The 20,183-nt window shown below is 34.0% G+C and overlaps 2 protein-coding genes across 3 annotated transcripts in view; both read left to right on the top strand.

Moving 5' to 3' along the window:
* The first annotated feature begins 2,095 nt into the window (after positions 1-2,095).
* LOC126836587 (uncharacterized) lies at positions 2,096-3,993 on the top strand. The gene is made up of 3 exons (XM_050570133.1): positions 2,096-2,290; positions 3,079-3,225; positions 3,411-3,993. Exons 1-3 carry the CDS (start codon positions 2,192-2,194, stop codon positions 3,651-3,653), a joined length of 489 nt encoding a protein of 162 aa, XP_050426090.1. The 5' UTR covers positions 2,096-2,191; the 3' UTR covers positions 3,654-3,993.
* Positions 3,994-8,732: 4,739 nt separating this feature from the next.
* LOC126836359 (laminin subunit alpha-1) overlaps positions 8,733-20,183 on the top strand; it is a 43,585-nt gene continuing 32,134 nt past the window's right edge. For both annotated transcript variants that reach the window (XM_050569635.1, XM_050569634.1), the window contains exon 1: positions 8,733-9,157. In XM_050569635.1, coding sequence (XP_050425592.1) covers positions 9,052-9,157 — 106 coding nt within the window. In that variant the 5' untranslated portion in view covers positions 8,733-9,051. The remainder of the gene's footprint in view (positions 9,158-20,183) is intronic.

The raw sequence follows: 20,183 nt of genomic DNA, 5'->3' as shown, positions 1-20,183 counted from the left end.
TCTTTCAATTGTTTCGTACGCTTCGCTGATCAAAAATTATTGCTGTATTTTTTTACTTTCATTCGAAAATAGTATAGGAAAGGCATTTTGTTCATTTTTATTGCTAAAGCTATGCAGCGCTCTTATGTTCTCCGAATTCGAAAAATACATAGAAACACGGTTAAGTTATTTGGTAGCCTGTTTTGAATGAAGCACTTGTATACTATGTAAACTATAAAAGAACATTTTTGTTTTCCATTTGAGTACCCTAGTAAACTCTTAAGGTCAAATGCTTAGGCACAGACGCATTAAAATGAAACACAAAATAATCTTAGATTATATTATAATTTATAATCCGGTAAAAGGTATTGGTGATTATCTGAAAAATCACATTAAACACAGCAACCAAACGAACCGTGGCTTGATAGTGCATTCCTATAAAATAATCGAACTGAATTAATGTAATAACAATAATAATCTTTCACATGATATGACTGGTGAGGTGAAAAATACTATCACAAACTATAATTTGTGTTGACAAAAATTTTTTTTAAAAAAAAACAAAGTCTAACATCTATCTAAAAAATGTATTATTTTCTGAACTACAAACGACCTACTACAGAATAAGGAAAATTCTTTACTTGATTAAAAATTCATTTAAGTGTAGAAACGTTACATTGGGATTTCGGTTACACTTAGGTAAGTGTAGCACCTCAAATGCAATTATTTTTTATTAATTAATTTAAATTCTCAAATACTTAAGTGTAACTCAAACATTTGTTCTTTACATATTTTTCCTGCTTTAATATGTACGTACATGCTTAAACTGTTTTTTTTTCTAGAGAACTTTCGGTTAAGTATTGGTAAACAGAGTTCAAAAGCCCGTGTTACATTTAAAGGTTTAGAATTACTTAAACATTTTTACCTACTATATGATTTATATTTACACTAACTAAGTGTATTGTTTGATTCGTATTTGTTACAAAAATATTTCAGATAAGATTGCGCTCAAATAGCTATATAAAAAACCATATGTATTATGTCAATAGACTAAAGATAGCATTGATTTACACAATACACACAATTCAACTGTAAACAACTAGTCATTAAATTACACATATCTCATGTTAAATTGCTTTTAAATTTAATTTATAATTTTTTTTTTTAGTTATGATTTATTTGATTTATAAAGTCAATCAGAGATAATTTAAGCTAAAAACTGATATTAACTATGATGTTAAAATTATTTAGTTAACTGGATTATCCAAAATATCCAGTTAATTACATAATTAATAAAAACTTTTAAATTTAGGAGACAAATATTTTATTTGTGAAAAATAAGGTAATGGTTTTTATTCAACTTTTCTTTTGTTATTTTTTTTATTTAGTTTATACATTAAAAATTCGATTAAACATTATCTCGTAACTAACTCACAATTTTTGGTACTTCATTGAACTTCACAAGTTAATAATAGGCACTATATAATATTCAAGTAATCAACTAATCCATCCTTGTAATTTCTGTAATAAAGTTATAAATATTATACTTATAATATTTTAGAAAATATTTATCGAGTTTAATTTTTTGTACCAAAAGTTTGCTCCAGTTATTATTTATACACACCTATTGTTGTTTTCTTGGTTATTATTAAAGCGAGTTTAAGTGCAAATGATAACCTTTTTTGTTCTTCTAGTTTTACGGTTTTCGATATTTTTCTATTTTTATTTAATTGCTAATCTCTTATAGTTCATCTGAACAAACGGTGGTATTCGATTAAAAACACAGACGATGCTTTACATAATCACTAGCTGCCTACTTTTATACGTACTTTAAAAATAATACAGAAACGAGTTAATTATTACAATAATAACATAAAAGGCCATTGTCGCAAGTATGCGAAACGTGAGTTCGTTCTGGTATAATCGATAATATGAAAATATTAATTGATATGCTACCAACTCGCCTAAGTAATATTGTTTTACACGAATAACACCCAACGCTTTTGTTAGCTCGTTAACCGGTTCCATAATAGGTTATCGAAACGAAGATAACGAATCAATATTTACAACGGGAGATATGTATAAAAATAATAATAATAAAAATAGTATTTCTTTTAATACAGTAGTAGTATAGTATACACAAACATATCATTGCATTTACACATAAGACGTGTAGTAATAAGCAACAGTTTTTTTTCAAACGTAAGCCAGCATGACGTCCACAAAGATAACAACTGCAATATTATTGGCAATATGCTTGTTTTTGTGTCTGGCCACGACTTCTCTGGCCCGCTATATACCATCACCCGAGGTAAGCACATAATTTCTTGTCAGAGTACATATAAGTCCTTATCGTTATTATAGTAATAAACGTGTCTAAAAGCTACGTATTCGCTCTATTTTCTCAAAATGCATATTCAAATTATATCTACTAAATACTATATTATCTATTAAATATATTAAAATAAACCGATCCACCGGGAAAATGTTATCACCTGTCAGACACAAAAATAAACACATCATTGTAAAAACGATATACGTACAAATTCTTCGGAAAATTATTAAAACCACTAAAATTTTAAGGGAATTTTTCAGTATACTAGGTGATCCATCTAACTTAAAACACTCGTTTTCTGGGTAGATTATTGCAGCTTAGTAGTTTTTCTTTTTGAAAATATTTTTGTTTGTATTGTACAATATTATAACACTATCAATTTTTTTTTTTGAGAAAATAAGTGTCATGCGTGAAATTGTATCACCGTTTACAAACTAGATGTTTAATAAATAGCCAATTACAAACATTATATTCTGCTTCAAAAAGTGTATAAAATATAAGTACAACAAAATTAACTAACTTTTAATTTTCAAATGAAACTAACAAATCTGTAGCTAGAAAACACCCAACTCAGCTGTACTTACCTTACACTATCCCGAAATTCACATTTCTGGCCCACTTCTTACTATACCTACTGGTTTATACTGTGCTTTGTTTTGATTGTGTTGCATTTAAACCATTGTATATAATAGAAATGTAATTTTTAATTGATTGATAAGTATTAAAAAATAAAAATGGCATAATATGTTTAACCTCATCTACAGTTACAGAAAGAAGACTCTCTCGCCGAAATCCTGCCTAGCGTAGTTAATGAACTCGCCAAAAATCAGTTCATGAAAGACGCCAACTCTAAATTGATGTTCTACGCTAAAGTATGGGAAGACTATTCCAGTAATATTATGAGAAAAAAGGTAAGAATGTTTTGTTATTTTGATACTATCAATTTGTAAGCGTACAATAATATAATATATTTTAAAGGGTTTAATATTATTTGGTTAAAACCCTTTATATCAATGTTATGTACATTGCAAAAAATTAAATATTGTAAATAGTTAAATGTTTCTGAAATATTATAAGTGACTGTATTGGTTTTCAGCTCAACGAATTTGAACGCGACAAGCATTCAAAAACAAAAGCCCAATTGCTAAAGGAAATTAACGTAACCAAAGAAGACGCCGCCAAAAAACTGTTCGAGATGATCAGAAGAGAAGACGTCGAGCTAGGAAAATTGTTAGATGAGCTCTTAATGAAAATAGGAGAAAGGAATATAGTTTTCGAGGACATTGCAACGTACTATTTAAAAAACAGTATCGACGATGAAAATATGTATTATATGTAATAATAGCGGCTAGTCGTTAACGCATAAAATTGTTATAATTGTTATTTATTTTTGTGTAACTAAATTTGTTTAATTTATTAGCGCGTGAGAATACACTATAGAAACTGCACTTAGGTTAATTTTAATATTCTTATGGGCTTTTTTTCCACTTACGGTATGTCACGTTTGGAGAATATGGTGGTGTGGAGGCAGTACTGTTAGAACATTTGTAGATGCTAGGAAAGCGATAAATACCGAGTTGTCACCAAACAGAATTATTTTTTATTAAAATAGAATACACTTTATAAACAACAAAATAAAAATACAAACTCGTTCTCTGTTTTTTTGCTTCAATCTAACAGTCTTTCGTTTTTCCAATCATTTTAATTTATCAACTCATTAGTTTATCGTTTTTGCGATCGTTTGGCTGTATCCAAGTTTTTGCACATTTAACAAAAAGACAACTAACAATAAAAAACCGTATTAGCAGGTAAATATAGTTGTTAGTGTGCATATTTCCAAGTAGACACAATACTAACAAATTCATTTAATAAATTTACTGTCTAATAAAACTTTTAAATATTATACATATTAAAATCATAAAACAGTTCCTTTGCTCTTTAAAACTTTATAGGACTTTCTGTCTAATATAATTATAATGCCATTAACAGGCGGGTTTAAAAATGGCGTACGTTTTTTTTACAAACATTATGTACATAGGAGTATTAATTAATACTCCTATGTAATTAATTTAAAAACCGACAATAAAGAAGGTTTGTTCAAATAACTTTAAACATAAAAAATTCTCAAATAAAACAAAATTAGTGGCATACACGTTAGTATTTTTTAATTAAACAAAGAGATAAGTGTTTTTATGTTTGTAATCATAATAAAGTTATTTTAAAAAGTCTTGTTTTTCCAATATTTCTTTTCTCCGAGTTATCTTTTTTAGAAAAATAATTAATTTTATAGTAGGTTTCAGTATGAATTTGTAAAATTATATCTATACATTCTTTTAATAATATTTTATTCATTTGAAGTCTTATGAACTAATTTTTAAGTGAAATGTACAACTGATTATTTGGCATTTTTCGTTTGGTATTTACTTTATATCCAAGCGCTATGGTAATTTCCTCCAAGCCCAATAAATACATATTTTTTTATAGAATTAAGTTTTGTCACCGTGTAAGTGTGAGGGCAAACTTCACTAAGGGTTATAATAATACCAATGGTCGTTAGTGTTAATTCGGAATTACATCATATATTACAGCAAAAGCGGTGTACACTGTACTAAGGCCAGGACCGAGGCTCTAAGCACAGATGTTGCAGCTGTTCCCCAAGAAGTAACAGCGAGAGTGTGTTTACGAAGGTGATACCCGGATCTTAATAACTCTTTAGGCTAAAGTGCTAATAATATGAACTTGTTAGATGTCTAAAATTGTATTTAATATAGCTTTTATTTACAATTTTAAGCTAAAAAGTAACATATTTTCAAGAGCAATGAGGAAATTAAAGCTAGTTGAACTCATATATACCTATATGTATATTATATATAGTTTTTAAATCTTTCTTCGTAACACTTATCATTTAACCTGAGTTATGACTTAGTAGATTTATCACAATAGTTTTAACGCAATACCGAGCTAATTAAATATTTAACTTAATTCATTTATATTTATTGCACCTAGCATATTTTATAAATCACCACTAACGTTGTAAATAACGTCGAAATAACTTAATAATAATTTTTTTAATTTTCTTAGTCCTGCGACCAGTTCTAAATTCATCTAAAAAATAGAATTAAAAATGTTAAGCTATATACAGGGTCCGGCAAAAAAACCTCCCTTATTTAGAAATGACACTGTGTGAGTTGTGGTGGTGGTACAACGGTGGAGGGGGTATCGATCGATAGCTGTATACATGCCATTTTCTTCTGACCTAACCTAAACTATTGCTAGGAATCATGATGAGGGAGAAGTCTGGTTCCAACAAGACGGTGCCACAGGTTATACTTCGCGGCGCTCACTAGCAAGGAGACATCACCTAACCGCCAAGGTCACTTGATTTATCCCCTTGTGGTTTTTTTCTTTGGGGACTTAAGAAGGCAATCAAACAGGCAGTGGCTGCCATTACACCGGAAATGACACGAAGAGCTATGGTCATTCTCGAAAGTTAAAAGTGAACGGCGCAAAGTGTAACCTGTGGCACCGTCTTGTTGGAACCAGACTTCTCCCCTTATCATAATTCCTAGCAAACTGGTTTAGGTAAGGTCAGAAGAAAATGGCATGTGTACAGCTATCGATCGATACCCCCTCCACTGTTGTACCACCACCACAACTCATACAGTGCCATTTCTAAATGAGGGAGGTTTTTTTGACGGACTCAAAACAAAACAAAACTACATACTATAAAATGGTATTTTTACCGATTTGGTAGTGATTAAAAAAATAACTAAGCATACTAAATAAAATATGAAGCTAGATTTAAGTTTTGTGAAAAATATTCAAAAAAGTGGTCAAATGTTGTTCTACAGTGATACCTCTTATTAGTTAAAATAATAAAAAAACATTTTTAGAAAGGTAAACCCTAGTCTTGATAGTTGAAAGAATTAAAAATATTATAACATTGGCTACTTAAAACAATACAATTTCAATATTTTTTTTTATTTGACAGTAATGTAATAGACACCGTTATAATATCTGCACAATGCAAATTGTATCTGTCCAATTCGAGCTTTGTAGTGGCTAAAGATGATTGATAGACCACAGAGCTGTATAAGAAAACAGTCTAAATGGTAAAAACAAAAAACAAAAAAAACTAATAAACATACCTCCCATCAAATTGATGTGCTCTATATTATAGTATAAACAATATGCACACGAATAACATATAACTCACGAATAACAATAACACACGAATAACGAATAACAGCGTGAGGCGTGAAGTAATTAATAAAATGTGAGAATATCAAGTAGTAGCACTAATTAATTTAATCAAACCCCGCCGGTATGTAGGTGAATAATCGAATGGTAACACTACCAGAGTCACTTGAGTACACGTAGTGCTGGGATTGCGACCCCGAAAAAGAAACACCAAAACATGTCAAGTTTATTTACCGCTCGGATAATTGCATTGAACGCTTGTTGTTTCATTTGATTTCTACCAAAACGGTTTGCTTACCGTGTCAATCACTATAATGTATTATGACGGCATGAACTACTCCAAAACAAAATTACTTAAAAGAATTACTCGCAAGAAAAACATAAACGAAATTATCTTAATTACATTTTGACTCGACACACGTCACTTTAAACAATCACGATAATTATTTTAATTTATTAAAAAAAAAACCTAAACCGAAATTCTTTTATTTTTATTTTAAACATAAACACGCGATAATATTGTTCTAATAATTATTAGGTAAAGCACAAAAAAAAATCAACTAGCCGCAAACGTACATAATGTTACAATAAACTGCGTTTTAATAACAATTTTACTTTAATAATTCTTTAAATTATTTATTTAGTTCTTTCTCGTTTTCTTTTATTTTTGCCCCGATTTTTAGCAACTAATCGAAGTAAAAAAACAATTGAAGAGGTCTAATGAAAATTTCATAGTGCCAAAACGTATTTGTGTTGCCGGTTTGTTGGTTTAATTGCGTTTGCTGTTATTGGAAACAAAAACGATTTGCCTCTACTGTTTAACTGTTTCCTCTTCGTGTACCTAATACATATTACCGCACACATAATAGTAATAATATGATGTGTTATTAGGAAATCTGTTTGAGTATAACCAAAAGAGACCGATAAAACAGAAAAAGAACTACTTTACCAGACTGTTAGTTATCGACCTATGAACGTTGAAGTTCTTTTTTTATTATCCAAGTGAGAAAAGATTACAAAAACACGTTGAGTACCGCTTCTATGTGTAATAAGTATACTTATTTTTACTTAAGTAAAAAAATATTTGAAAAGCATTATTTTATTTAAAAATGTAAACATTTGTAGTATCATTTGCATGAGCGATTGTGTCTTGGAATGGATACTATTTTCTGTATTTTTTGTTTTTTTGTGTAAGTTATTGAACAACTAATAAAGAACAATTTGGTTTTTAATAAAGAAATATAATAGCTAAAACGAAGTAACTGTGTATGAGATTATCTATAAATTATTGAATGTTATGTTACCACCATATAAACTTTATCCCAATATATAGTTAAACCCATATCAGTAAAGGTCTAAATTAAGACATCAGTATTATAAGGACAAGTCCGATACTGTAATTGCTTAAGGTAAACATTTTTGAACATACAATAAAGTTGTCCCACAAAGTAAAATTGTGGAACAGGTCCGTAGTAGTATAAAATAATATTAAAGCTCTACAATAAACTTTTCAACTTTAAATTAAATTACTATAGTTGTTGTTCAGTTATAGTTATATTTTTATTAATTTTAAAAATACTGTACTATGTATTATATTGTCAATTATGAGCTTGTCCCGTAAATATAAATATTAAATAAATAAATAAGAAAAAGTTTGTGACTTGGCGGCCATCGTGTAACAGGCTTACTATCAACTATGTGCAAACGTAGTAAGAAGGCCTACTATCTTGTGCAGAGTCGTCTTATCCGTCTCTTCTTTTACTTGATTTTAGTGTTGTTATTACGTGAAACTTGGGTCTTGAGGTTTTTTTTTAAGTTAATTCCAAAAACTATCCGAAATATTAATATGTCCATAATTTGACATGTCCACTTAGCGGCCGTTTTGCCAAGACTTCCTCGTCGGCGGCCGCAGCAATGTTCACATGGACGAGACGGCTGCGGCGGCGGTGGCAACGATGGCCGACTAAAGATAAACTCGCGGCGGCCGTCCTCGCCGCCACCGCACCCCGTCGGTGCCGCACCGTCCGGACAACAACTATTTCAGGTTCATCTCTCTGTCACGCATACACACACGCATTCTCCCGCCGCCGCAGCCACCACCACGGCCGCCGACGACGACCGCACCACCACTCCGTCCGTCGTGACCAACAGCTTCCAACGGCGGCGGCTGCCTCGCTGCAGATTGTATACGCGCGCACCACCAGTTAGTACCCGACAACGTGACGACGCACACCGGCTGGCCTTTACTTAAATATAAGTAAAAATAATTTCGAGAAATAAAAAGTGGTTATCCTCAAAGTAATAACAATTTATTTCTCGGATTTTGACCGCGTCCGTTGTCCGCACGCGAACACGTCCGACCGTACACGCCGTCTGCACCTCCGGAGGGACGACCACCGGCCGTTTTTTACCGAGTGGCCATCGCGATCCGGCGTCCTCGGCGCCGCTTGAGTGCAATGACCGCGTGATATACGCACCGCCGTCGGCGTCCCGACAGCGTTCCCGCGCCGGTGGTGGCGTCCACCGGTGTCGCGATCATGAAGACAGACCGGACGTCCAGACCAACGACGGCCGCAGACCTGTTGACCGGCTGGCTGACGGTGTTGGCCGTGGCCGCGCTGGCGGTAGACGCCAAAAGCTCAGGTAAACATCTTAGTTACAATGACAATAAAAATCATCCTAAAAAAAAAAGAAACAGCTATTTGACCAATAAAGTTAGGAATCTACCGTTTTATGTTTTTAACGGACTACACATTTTTCATTAAACGTTTTTCATTGATTCCCTAATGAATTCCTTCTTGCGAACCAGACACATAAGAATAACGAGAACCGACAACCCGACAAAAAGTCCGTCACGTTAAATTATTTGTTTCATACTGCTGGCACGTTCCCATCGCGTTGGGGAGGTGTGAAAATGGTTATTAAATTATAATCACTTTTATGAAGAATGGTTAGAAACAATTCTGCGTCATAGTATCCAGCATAGTTGCTGACGCAATTATGTCCGAACACCGTCAGTTAACGATAACAAAATATTTTTTAAAAATCACAACGAATTAGTATTGTTTGTTATGACGATGAATGCTATTGAAGTCTCCCACGCAGCGCGAACAGTAGTAAATTTTTTAGTCGAAACGATTAGTGTTTTTTTATGTACACTGTATTTCGGCCGAAAATCGCAGTATGACCCGAGTTAAATAAGACGATCGGTGTTTTATGCTATTTTTTCCTAGAAGTAGGTAGACGGTAATAACCAGTAAAAACCTCAATTTTGCCAAAACTGAAGTTTTAACTGTTTTAGATCAGTTATTTTTTTCAATTTAAAGACAGTTTTTTTTTAAGATATTATATACATGACAATGAAAAATTAACAGTTATGGGAAGACACTCAGCAGCGTCACCCGGCTAGGAAGAAGAAAAAAAATATAATTTTTCCTTATATTGTTATTTATTGTAATTATTGTAGTAGATCTCTAGGCCATCTTCTCTTTAATCTTAAAGACAGTTAAAACCTCATTTTTGTTAAAACTGAACTTGAGTTCATGATCGCTCACCAAAGATATATTTTGTACACATTTTAAACATTTATCAAGAGTACTTGGAAAATAGTGGATTTCATTTGTTTATTTCTTCATGTGCGGTATCGCAGAAAATAGTAGGGTTTTTTCATTTTAAAGGGTTAAAGTTCAAGTCGTTCTCTCCTGCTTAGTGAGGGCGGCGCGACGAGTACCATTAACGGACCGCTTGGATGTTCACCTTTCACCTAAAGGGAAATAATTATTACAAGAGGCGGCTAGTCGATATCCGAGCGGTTGCGGTATTTTGTTATTCATAGGCTTATAATACACAACAATATATTATGTATGTAGCTAATGTATATATTTGACGTGGGAATTGTCGGTATGGGCGATAACGATCCGGGTGCGGGAAAGAGAGATAGGAGTTAACAATTGACTTAGGATAACGGTCGTACATTGATTATTGATATTGTCAAGACAAATAAAAGTTTAAGTATTCCTACTACTCTAATTGCGTATAATATGGTAGCATATATTTTGGTATTCCTAGTGGTATCGTGATAACGACAACGCATATGGTGCGCCTTCACGGATATAATTATTATTTACAAAACCGTATTAGACCGTGATGGCGCATACTTGTTGCTGTTTATTGTATATAACATAACACACAAAGCTGGTAATAATAATAGTCGTTTTGCGGTCTGAGAATGTTTTATCTGCGAGACAAAACGTTCCGGGAACTCTGCAGCGAATCCAGGTGATCTCGCACATATTGTCTGAATCGCTAACCATCAAGGCTAAACAGTGACAGTTTTGACAGTCAATTTTGTCGGAAACCACCAAACGACAAGTTCAAAGTACGTCTTTCGTACAAAGTTTTACGAAGTGCCTCGCACGAGGCCTGCGTGCTCAAAACACAATAAGGAAATCGTTTAGCAATAAATTATACACCACGGGTTCGCCATAAAGTCTAGCCGTGTAGTCTTTCCCCGTGTAAAGAAACTCTGTTGTTGTTGTTGATTTTTTCCCTTCACAATGTCTTATACCCCGACAGACAGTGGTCTGCAGGAAACGTCTTGGACCTTTCTGTAGCGATAGGGTGTACCGGGTACGGCAATAAATACCTATTCTATACATAATAACACAATATTATATACCGTTAAGATCCTCGTCTACGCGCACGTGTACCTCTTACACCCAAAAAGGCCAGCACTGATACCTTCTGTATAGTCCCATGTATTTTTTTTTACCAAATGATAAATGAAATTTCGACACAAAAACGTGATATCGTCGAGATTGTAACCTGTCGCTGGGTGGTCGGCTACATATATTATATTATAAAGGTATTTAAGATTAAAAAAAAAACTACCACCGTCATTCCGCCGAATACCTTTGGATCCTGACATCATCAATTCCGTAGGTTACAATGTATAATATATTATGATATATTGACACACGCTGCAACGTTAATACCAAAATGTCATTTATCTATCCTTAAGTCAAAAGCCCAAAAAAACACTGAAAGCCCGTGGTTTCATAGAACGGTCCAAATTATTTTTCAAACATTATAACCTAACTATTATTATTTGATATTAATTTTAACAGAGCTAAGGTGAGGATAAAATCGCATTAACACAAACAAATTGGTCGAAATGTGTGTAATTAATAATTTTAAAAAATATGTAAACTAAGAAATTGACGTGGTCCGTTTTCCTAAACTATACAATTGTATTCATTAAATGCAATAACAATAAATTTGTATAATTAATTAAATTAATTAAATTTATACATTTGAAAAAAATAATAATTGTCAATCAAAATAAATCAAATAGTTGTTTATTCCTTAACATAGTTAAAAAGTATGTATACAAGATAAGTATTTAAGATACGTATTCGACGTAAAGTTTTAGTATTTAGTAGATTATTTTTCAAAATACTTGTGTTTTGCATTCAGGTTCCTTGTAATCAACAAATGATTTTATTATTGATTTTGTTAAGTTAACGGCATTTTATTTCTCTACATATTACCACAGTACATATTTTATACTGAACTACTGGATATTTGATTTAGTGTAGCTCCATGGACGCTTAAAATTGTTAAAAATAACCGAGAAGATTTTAAGTTCTTACCCCGGTGGAGCACCCTTGAACCTTCCCTCCTCCCTTTTACAGTTGAGTTATAAATAATTTATAATCCATTAAGAGATACGTGGTTTGTTGTTTTCGTTGTGTAGTCTCATTTACTGCATTAAAAGCCATTTATTCGCCTCTATCGTTCGGGCATAGAGTCTTTATTTTGATATTATTATTTTTTAATACAAAAGTGATCGTTTCTCACTTTCAGAAGATGTAACTGGCGTTTAATACCGATTAAGCCCGGGAGGACGACTAAAGTAAACTCTTAATTCTTATGCGATGTCCAACCCGGACTCGAACTCCTTTTGTCAAAAAAAAAAAAAATAATAATAAGTAATATTATCCAGGCTAACCACGCACGCTGCCGAGTACTACGAATATTTCGCGTCAGCTCTAGAGACTTATGTCTGACATAAATCCAAGTACAAACACACACAAGCACTTGGGCACGTTTGCGGCATTCCACAGGATGAGTTTCCATATGAGGAGCGAACCACTTCATTTCCGAACCACTTAACGGAATGACCGACGGTCGTCGACGACTTGGTGGACCGTCGATGGCATAGGACGATCCAGACTAAATAAACACATAGAAATGTAGGAGTTAAATTTAAACAAATTTTCTGTGTTGTTTGTAGTATATAAAATGGCAGTTCTGATGTTATTTAAAGTCATTCTAGTTATTGTACTCAAATTAACTCATTTTGAGCATAACTTTTGAAGTTGCAATTTAAACACAAGGAAAATTTCAATTAAACATTAATTGGTTTCAAATAACCTTCATTAATTCGGGTAAACACGAATCAGTCGTGTGAACTTAGTTGATTGAATGTATCTTGTGGTTGGAAAACCAATGAACGACTCGGACCTTTTACCGGCGTCGTTTTTTCTACTATGAGATTAACACCGGAGAACCGGGAGATTTAATGCACATCGTTTCATTAGAAAAACGTATTATAATACATCATCTCCATCGTCCTAAGTACGAGACGCCTAATGCGTTTGTTTGTGCTTGGTATTTAATAACACATAACAATAAAGAGATCTGTCAGCGCGTTCCCCCGCGTTCATCGAAATCCTGGTATAGGCACCTCCGGTATTTCTATTTATTATTATTATTATTCACTCGGCCGTCTTGTAATTATTATACTTCATTTTTTTCCTATTCCTTTTTTTTTCTACCAAGTACGACATCAGCACGAAACACGTTTTACCGGCGGCGGCGGCGGCTACCGGTAAAAGACAAACGGTCGGACGGTCCATAATATCATTATACTATAGTGAGATCCTTGGATTTAGGGAGCTGACAAACAGAGAGAGAGAGAGAGAGAGAGAGAGAGAGAGCAAAGACCCGGGTCGTTGTGTAAAAGCTGTTAAAAGAGTTGTAAAATAGTTATAGGCGAAAAATTAAAATAATAGTAATAAATAAAAACTATAAACGACCGGTCGTTTGTCGACCATTAAACGCGACGACAACGATGGCGAAAACGCCGACCAACTATTTAACCCGCTTTAATATACAAAAACTATTTATTACGGTAAACGCCGGAAACGGTACGTTTTTTTAATTTTTTTGTAAACAATTAGGCCGAACACCACGCGTGGCAATAATGTTTTCCGGTACGTTATTCGTTTTTAACGCGCCTGCTGCCCGTTAATTTATCGCTATACTTTTAGAGGTACGGTTTCCTCCAGCTTGTATACTTTGGCCAGAGCCACTGCCACCGTATAACGAGTACGGTTGTAACCTGCGCTACATCTTACAACATGTGTGTGCGTGTGGTTAAAATCCCAAAAACCTTTTATCGCCAAAAGTAATTGGTAATCCTATTGCAGATGCCAACAAAAAAAAATGCAATACCGACGGAAATCCGTTGGATTTGGCCGGCCGCTGGTGCTCTCATCTCTGATCTTTCTCTCTCTGTTTGTATGTGCTTGTGCGTTTGTCTATCTATTCTGTGATAATAATATCTAGGCGAAGGCAAATAATATCGTATGGGCGACGCCCCGAGTATTCCGGTCACGGAGAAAAACGGTTTTTATCCTGCCTATGCATTTGCGCTCCAGCAACCCCCCCCCCCCCACTTTCCTCTACCCGTGTTCTTCTCCGCAACAGCCTTCCCCCCCCGCCTTCACATTTCCCATACACATGCACTATAGTATGTGTTTGTGGGTACGGCGCGGCTTTGACGTGAAAAATCATCGACGCACGTCTCCAATAACATAATATTTACCGACAAACTGATACCCCAGTATAATACTTACAGCGGCCTATATTATGTACATGTATGTGTATAAGTGTATATTATACCCTTTAGAGAGAAGAATCACAGCATGCATACACACATACGTCACACGTTCGATACACACACACACACAATAAGGCCTTTCAAACCTTATAAGGGCGTACACGTGCCGATCTGCGGTATTATTAAATAAATAATATTCTAAAAAATAGTGTAATATTATGTTATTTACTCGTGCCGCGTACGCGCATAAGCTCTCGTTTGTGTATCATTATTGTAACAGCCTTTCGTTTTATATTAAACGGTTTTCAAGTATATTGTAGCGTTACAGTACACTGCACTGTATAGGTAGATGGCAATAAATAATATACAATTTTATGGGTCGGCTCGAGAGAGCCCAAAGAGCTGCTTTATTAGTGGCCGGGACGTTCCAGAACAGTAATTGATAGTTAACAGCAAAGTATACATGGGAATTAATGATACCGGGTGTAAAAAACAAAATACACCGGTAATACTGTATTATTATTATTACTAGGGTTTGAAGTTAGAAGGTTAAAGACAAAGTGCACATTTTATTGTAATTTTTCTGGGTGGTAAAACAGTAATCAATAAAGGATTTATACTGCACCCGAATGGAGATGGAGACGTACCTTTTCATTATGGTTATAATACTTAATTGTAACCTATACGTATAGAGAACGCGCCGATGGTTGAATATTAGGTCCAATAATGGACAAGGTTGGGCATGTTATAGGTTACATGGTATTATAGAAAAGTGTGTGGCTCGATTACTATTCGTAGCTTGTAACTAGTTGAGTGACTTATTAACCTTTAGCTTCTATGTTTTTTATAGTGCATACGAGTGACATAAAAAGTTACATTTTCCATAGTCTGTTGATGTGCAATAAGTATTGGGCAGTTTTTGGGTGCCATTAGAAATTAGAGAATGACCTTTTATTGAACAGTTCAATTTTTTAATTTTACAGTAAACTTTACCTAATTGCATTTTACCGGTAAAACAAGATAACTAATAGTTTATCGAATTAGAATTCTTATAAATTTAAAATCTGTTGGTCATAATGCATTTTTCTGTATTAAATTTAACCTCATAATAGTACAAAACAACAATTGAATACATAACAAAGGTAAAGTAGTTCCTCTCCCATCGATCTCGCCTCAATTTTTATTTTATAGCCAAATAAACATGAATTTTTGTTGAAAATATTAAATAATTTTTATTTAGAGTTAGCATTTTATATCAAGTAAATAATAATATTAATTATGAATAAATAGTATTTTTAATTGAATATTATATTAAATAGGTTAATCTGAACATTTTACCTAAATTAATTTTTTTTTAAAAGCTGTAAAATACTTTGTACATTTCATGCTACATTTCTTATAGAAAGATCTTTTTTTGTTCTTGTATTACAACATTGTTTTACGTATTTTTATTTGATTTTAAAACCTCAGACGAGAGAATTGAGATTTGTTTTTAATTGAACGAAAAAGACCCACCCATCAACCGTCAGATGTGTCAGACGCTACACTAACAATCAAACGCTGCATCATCATCATATTATTATTAGAACAGTGTCCGTACAGACACCTTATACAAGGCCGCCATTTAAAACATCCAGTATCGCATATAGGTAATAAAACACAGAGAAACACAATGCTCTGCATCCATATCCCGTTTCAACGAGCCCGCCAAAAACTCAACAAAACAAAATTGTTCAAATTCGCCTATCAAGTCTGCGTGATTCGTTAGATTTTCAAAAATTGTTTTCCATAAAACTGGTATTTTTCAAAAAAAATATTAATAATTATTTTGCTAAGGATAAGACCTACGAATAACATGTTTAAAAACAACTATAGGCGCTTTTCACATTCCGAGCGTGACTGAATTTGATCTGATTTATCGCTCAATGAACCATTACAGCTTTACTTATATGACTGATTTAGTTTATAATAGTAATATGTTTATTTTCCATTGACGGCCGTAACAGTGTCGGATTGCAGTCACTAACGTTTTTACTGAATATTATACTTGCATGTTTCCAGTGATTACAATAAAATGACTATTTTTTTTTTATAGTCTAAGCTGTTGGTATCAGATATACACTGAAATAAAGCTTAATTTATCAGCTGATATAATATAGAATCGCTTTGAAAAGGGCTTTTACTTGCTTTCGTTTTGTGCTGGGCAAAATATATTGTTACATATTAAATAAGATTAATTTGAGGGGAATGGGGCTGGAGTGGCTACCATCCGAAGTTGTTCCATTGGTCTGTTGATACGTGATAAAAAACAATATTAACATTCGAGTACGGGCCTACGGATAAGAAAATGTTTAATATAATATTATATTGATTCCGGAAGATGATTTGCGAAAACGACGTACAACAACTTCTTTGCGGGCAGAAGGTAACACGCGGGTATGAGTATGCCAAAGGCGTCCGTCTGTGAGACGATAGAATTTCTGATGCTTGACATAAAACATAATAATATAACAATTATTATTATTACCCACTGGGTTGAAGCGATGAAAGACACACACACTCGTTAAAATAATAATAATATGTATTAGCCATTAGGTACGGCGCGGTATTTTTTATTTATCTTTTTTTGTCAACTCCGATATTCCCACGTTGACGGCATACAGGTACGCTATAAACGACCTAGTAGGTATAGCTGCTGAACGTTTTACATTATTGTTATTATTATTATTATTATTGTTGCAATCAGAAAACTGCTGGTAGTCGACTACCCCGTCGAGTAATGTACAGTCTTGAGGAGGTCCGCGGTTATTAAGTGCATTTGCGCTTTATATATGCTTATTATAAACTTTTGTGTTCTACGGTGTCGTGCATTCCGGTGTTTTACGATTCACGAACCGTTTGTATAGTAATAATATGTATTTTTAAACGCGCAATAATGAGTTTAAATTTAATTTTTATGCCTTCCATACGGCAGACACAACAAAAACCGCAATCCGAGACGGATACGCCGTCGTGCCGTACTCGTCCGCCATAATATTATAGTACCGGCCTTATAGTATATTGTACAAGCACATAGCACATTACACTGTACAATAAAACCGTTTTGGCGGAAGTAAAAACGTAAAAAAAAAAGGCAAACAAAAATAGTTCATTTTATCCGAACGGGCACCGCGTAAGAAATACTGCACTTAGACCGTGCGGCGCCTATTCTCCTGTCCGTTCTAATATATATCATCTTTGTCCACTATAATATCTTATTATTACGTTTGCGTTGTTGGTCCATTGACAATACGCCGCGACTTATAATATTATATAAAGAATAGAGAGATGTAAAAAAATAAACACAATGAAGTCTACATAAAAATGAAGTAAAAAACCGAAACCCGCACACGGTCTCAGTTGACAAATTCGGTAAGACAGAACCGATAGTTCTCCTGGGGGTTGGCGTGCATGTACCTATGCACCAATATAATATATCGTTGTAGTCTCGCGTATAAGTATATAGGGGGAATAAAATACCCAAACAGGTAAAATGTCTTTATTTTACATACACGGAGACGACACGCGGCGCTACTCGGGGAAAACGGCCCTGCGCTAAGAGGGTGGCGAATGAACTGAAAAGATACCCGCTATTCTTTCAGAGGTCTACCGCGCGCCGCACATAGTCCCTGCCTAACCTACCGTATAAAAAAGGTTCATTAAATTTATTGGGCCTGTTCGGTCTGAATTATTAGCGATTCGCCGCGGTGGTGGTCGAGGATAGATGCCAGTACCCACACGGGCTTGGGCAGTACGTGTGCTCCTCTCTGTAAAAAGGCAATACATTACACACACACACATACACTGTGCGCTATTACACCCCCTCAATCCGTCCAAACGCATCGAAATTCTTCGAAATACCCGCAATCACAAATCTACTGTGCAGCAGAGGTACAAACTATGTTATATGTGCACAGGGATAAGTACATACCTATTATTATTATTATTGTTACACCGGCGCGTCGTTTAGAGGCCGTTTTTAACGCGCACGACCCCCATGTATAAGACGAATGTACTCGGTTAAGTACCGCTGAAAACGAAAAGAGAAACTACCTAAACCAGACTACATTTTATCCGTGTGACTCGGGATCTGGGAAAAACGTCCAAAATAATGTTTATTAAATTTAAATTCTGCAGTTATACTCCCACAAAATATTATTAGTTATGTAGGTAGGTACCTACCTACTTGCATGGCCAGTGCTTATACTAAAATTGGAATACTACATGACATACTCCGACTATCACACCAGTCAAAATTTAATCTCCTATTACTTGTTTTTTTTTTTTGACACTACTAGAGGCACCATTTTGCCAATAAAAAAATGAGGTCACTAACAATATTGTATTTCCCCCCCCCCCCACTCATCGTACAGTATTGAATTTATAAAGTTAGTAAAATTATTTTGGTGGTAGACTAGTGTGACCTGACCGTTGAGATTTTACACTTACAAAAAAAAAATAACATTTTGATAGATCCGGCCTACACACGTATAGGACTATACCGGTATAAGTAGATTATTAAAGACATTTAATCTTGTGGGCGGGTGTGAACGAGCCGCATAAAAAAAAAAAATTATCAAGACCACGTGGCTATTAACACGGCACGGCGTACAATGAGCTGTCCATGCACGGCCTGTAGACCGGTTCATCAGCATACAACGCTATGTTATTATTATTATTTTGGTAATTTAATAACTGTTGCGGTAAGTATAACATATTAGTACATTGCACACTTTGTAAGTCGTTTTGTAGTTGAGACAAAAAGCGTTTTGGACCGTAAACGCGGTGCTGCTTCAGTGTAATGTGTATCATGTCAAAATGTGTTTTGTTATGATACAAAATAATGTTAAACCAATGAATAATGTATGGTAGATTCTACTACGCTCAGATCAGTCTTTTTCGTATGACGGCTCAAGGGAGGAGCGTTGAGTATAATAATATGTAGTTTACTTTTAAGTTTTAACCCTTGTCTTTAATCCGCAGATCGCACTGTTTGTCTTGGCTGTCGCTCACAAAAAGTTTTAAGTGCTTTAATCTGGTATCCCGAGTCTTATTTAGTACAAGGGTATTCCGATTGAAATACACATATCCATTTTCACTACATTTCAAGCATTTATACAACTTGAGATATTCATTATGGATACTAAAAAAAATATATTTGCAATAATTTTGGCTCTCCAAGTTCGTACTTGCATGTATCAATCATACTTAAATAAATGGCAAGATTGATGAATGGCAAAAAATAATTATTTGTAAAGGACATTTTGTTGGGCATTTTCAGTTATTACTCAAGAACACTGTTTTATTGGATTTTTGATGACGCCTTACATCAAATCGTTAGCGTTAGGATGCCCTCAAAGTACATAAGACAAGATAGGGATTTGCCTACGTTTAAACGAAAATCTTCTAGCGACAATGTAACAGCTAAAAACACTAGTTCTAACAGAATATTTTTAAAAACCAGTTTTTCAACTAGTATTTACATTGAAATGTGTTGTTAAAGCTATTATTCTCATTTTCAGCGTAGTTCCATAAATACATTGTATATTGTATCCATTAACGGTGTTATTCTACTATGTAGCAATCGTTGAATTTATTTTGACATAAGGGACAAAAAAAAAATGTATTTTTATTTTTCTCGCGGAGTGCAAATCTAGCCACAAATAATTTTTCTAAGTTTGTGGATTTTTATTATTTTTCAAGTGTTTACCTCAAAAGAATTGA

The sequence above is a fragment of the Adelges cooleyi genome, unplaced genomic scaffold, assembly GCF_023614345.1.
Source record: "Adelges cooleyi isolate 19-005CV unplaced genomic scaffold, UGA_ACOO_1.1 ACOO_flye_CR_arks_rails_tigmint_CR_PRNA_247, whole genome shotgun sequence".
NCBI lineage: Eukaryota > Metazoa > Arthropoda > Insecta > Hemiptera > Adelgidae > Adelges > Adelges cooleyi.
This window is presented reverse-complemented; position numbering and strand designations above follow the sequence as displayed.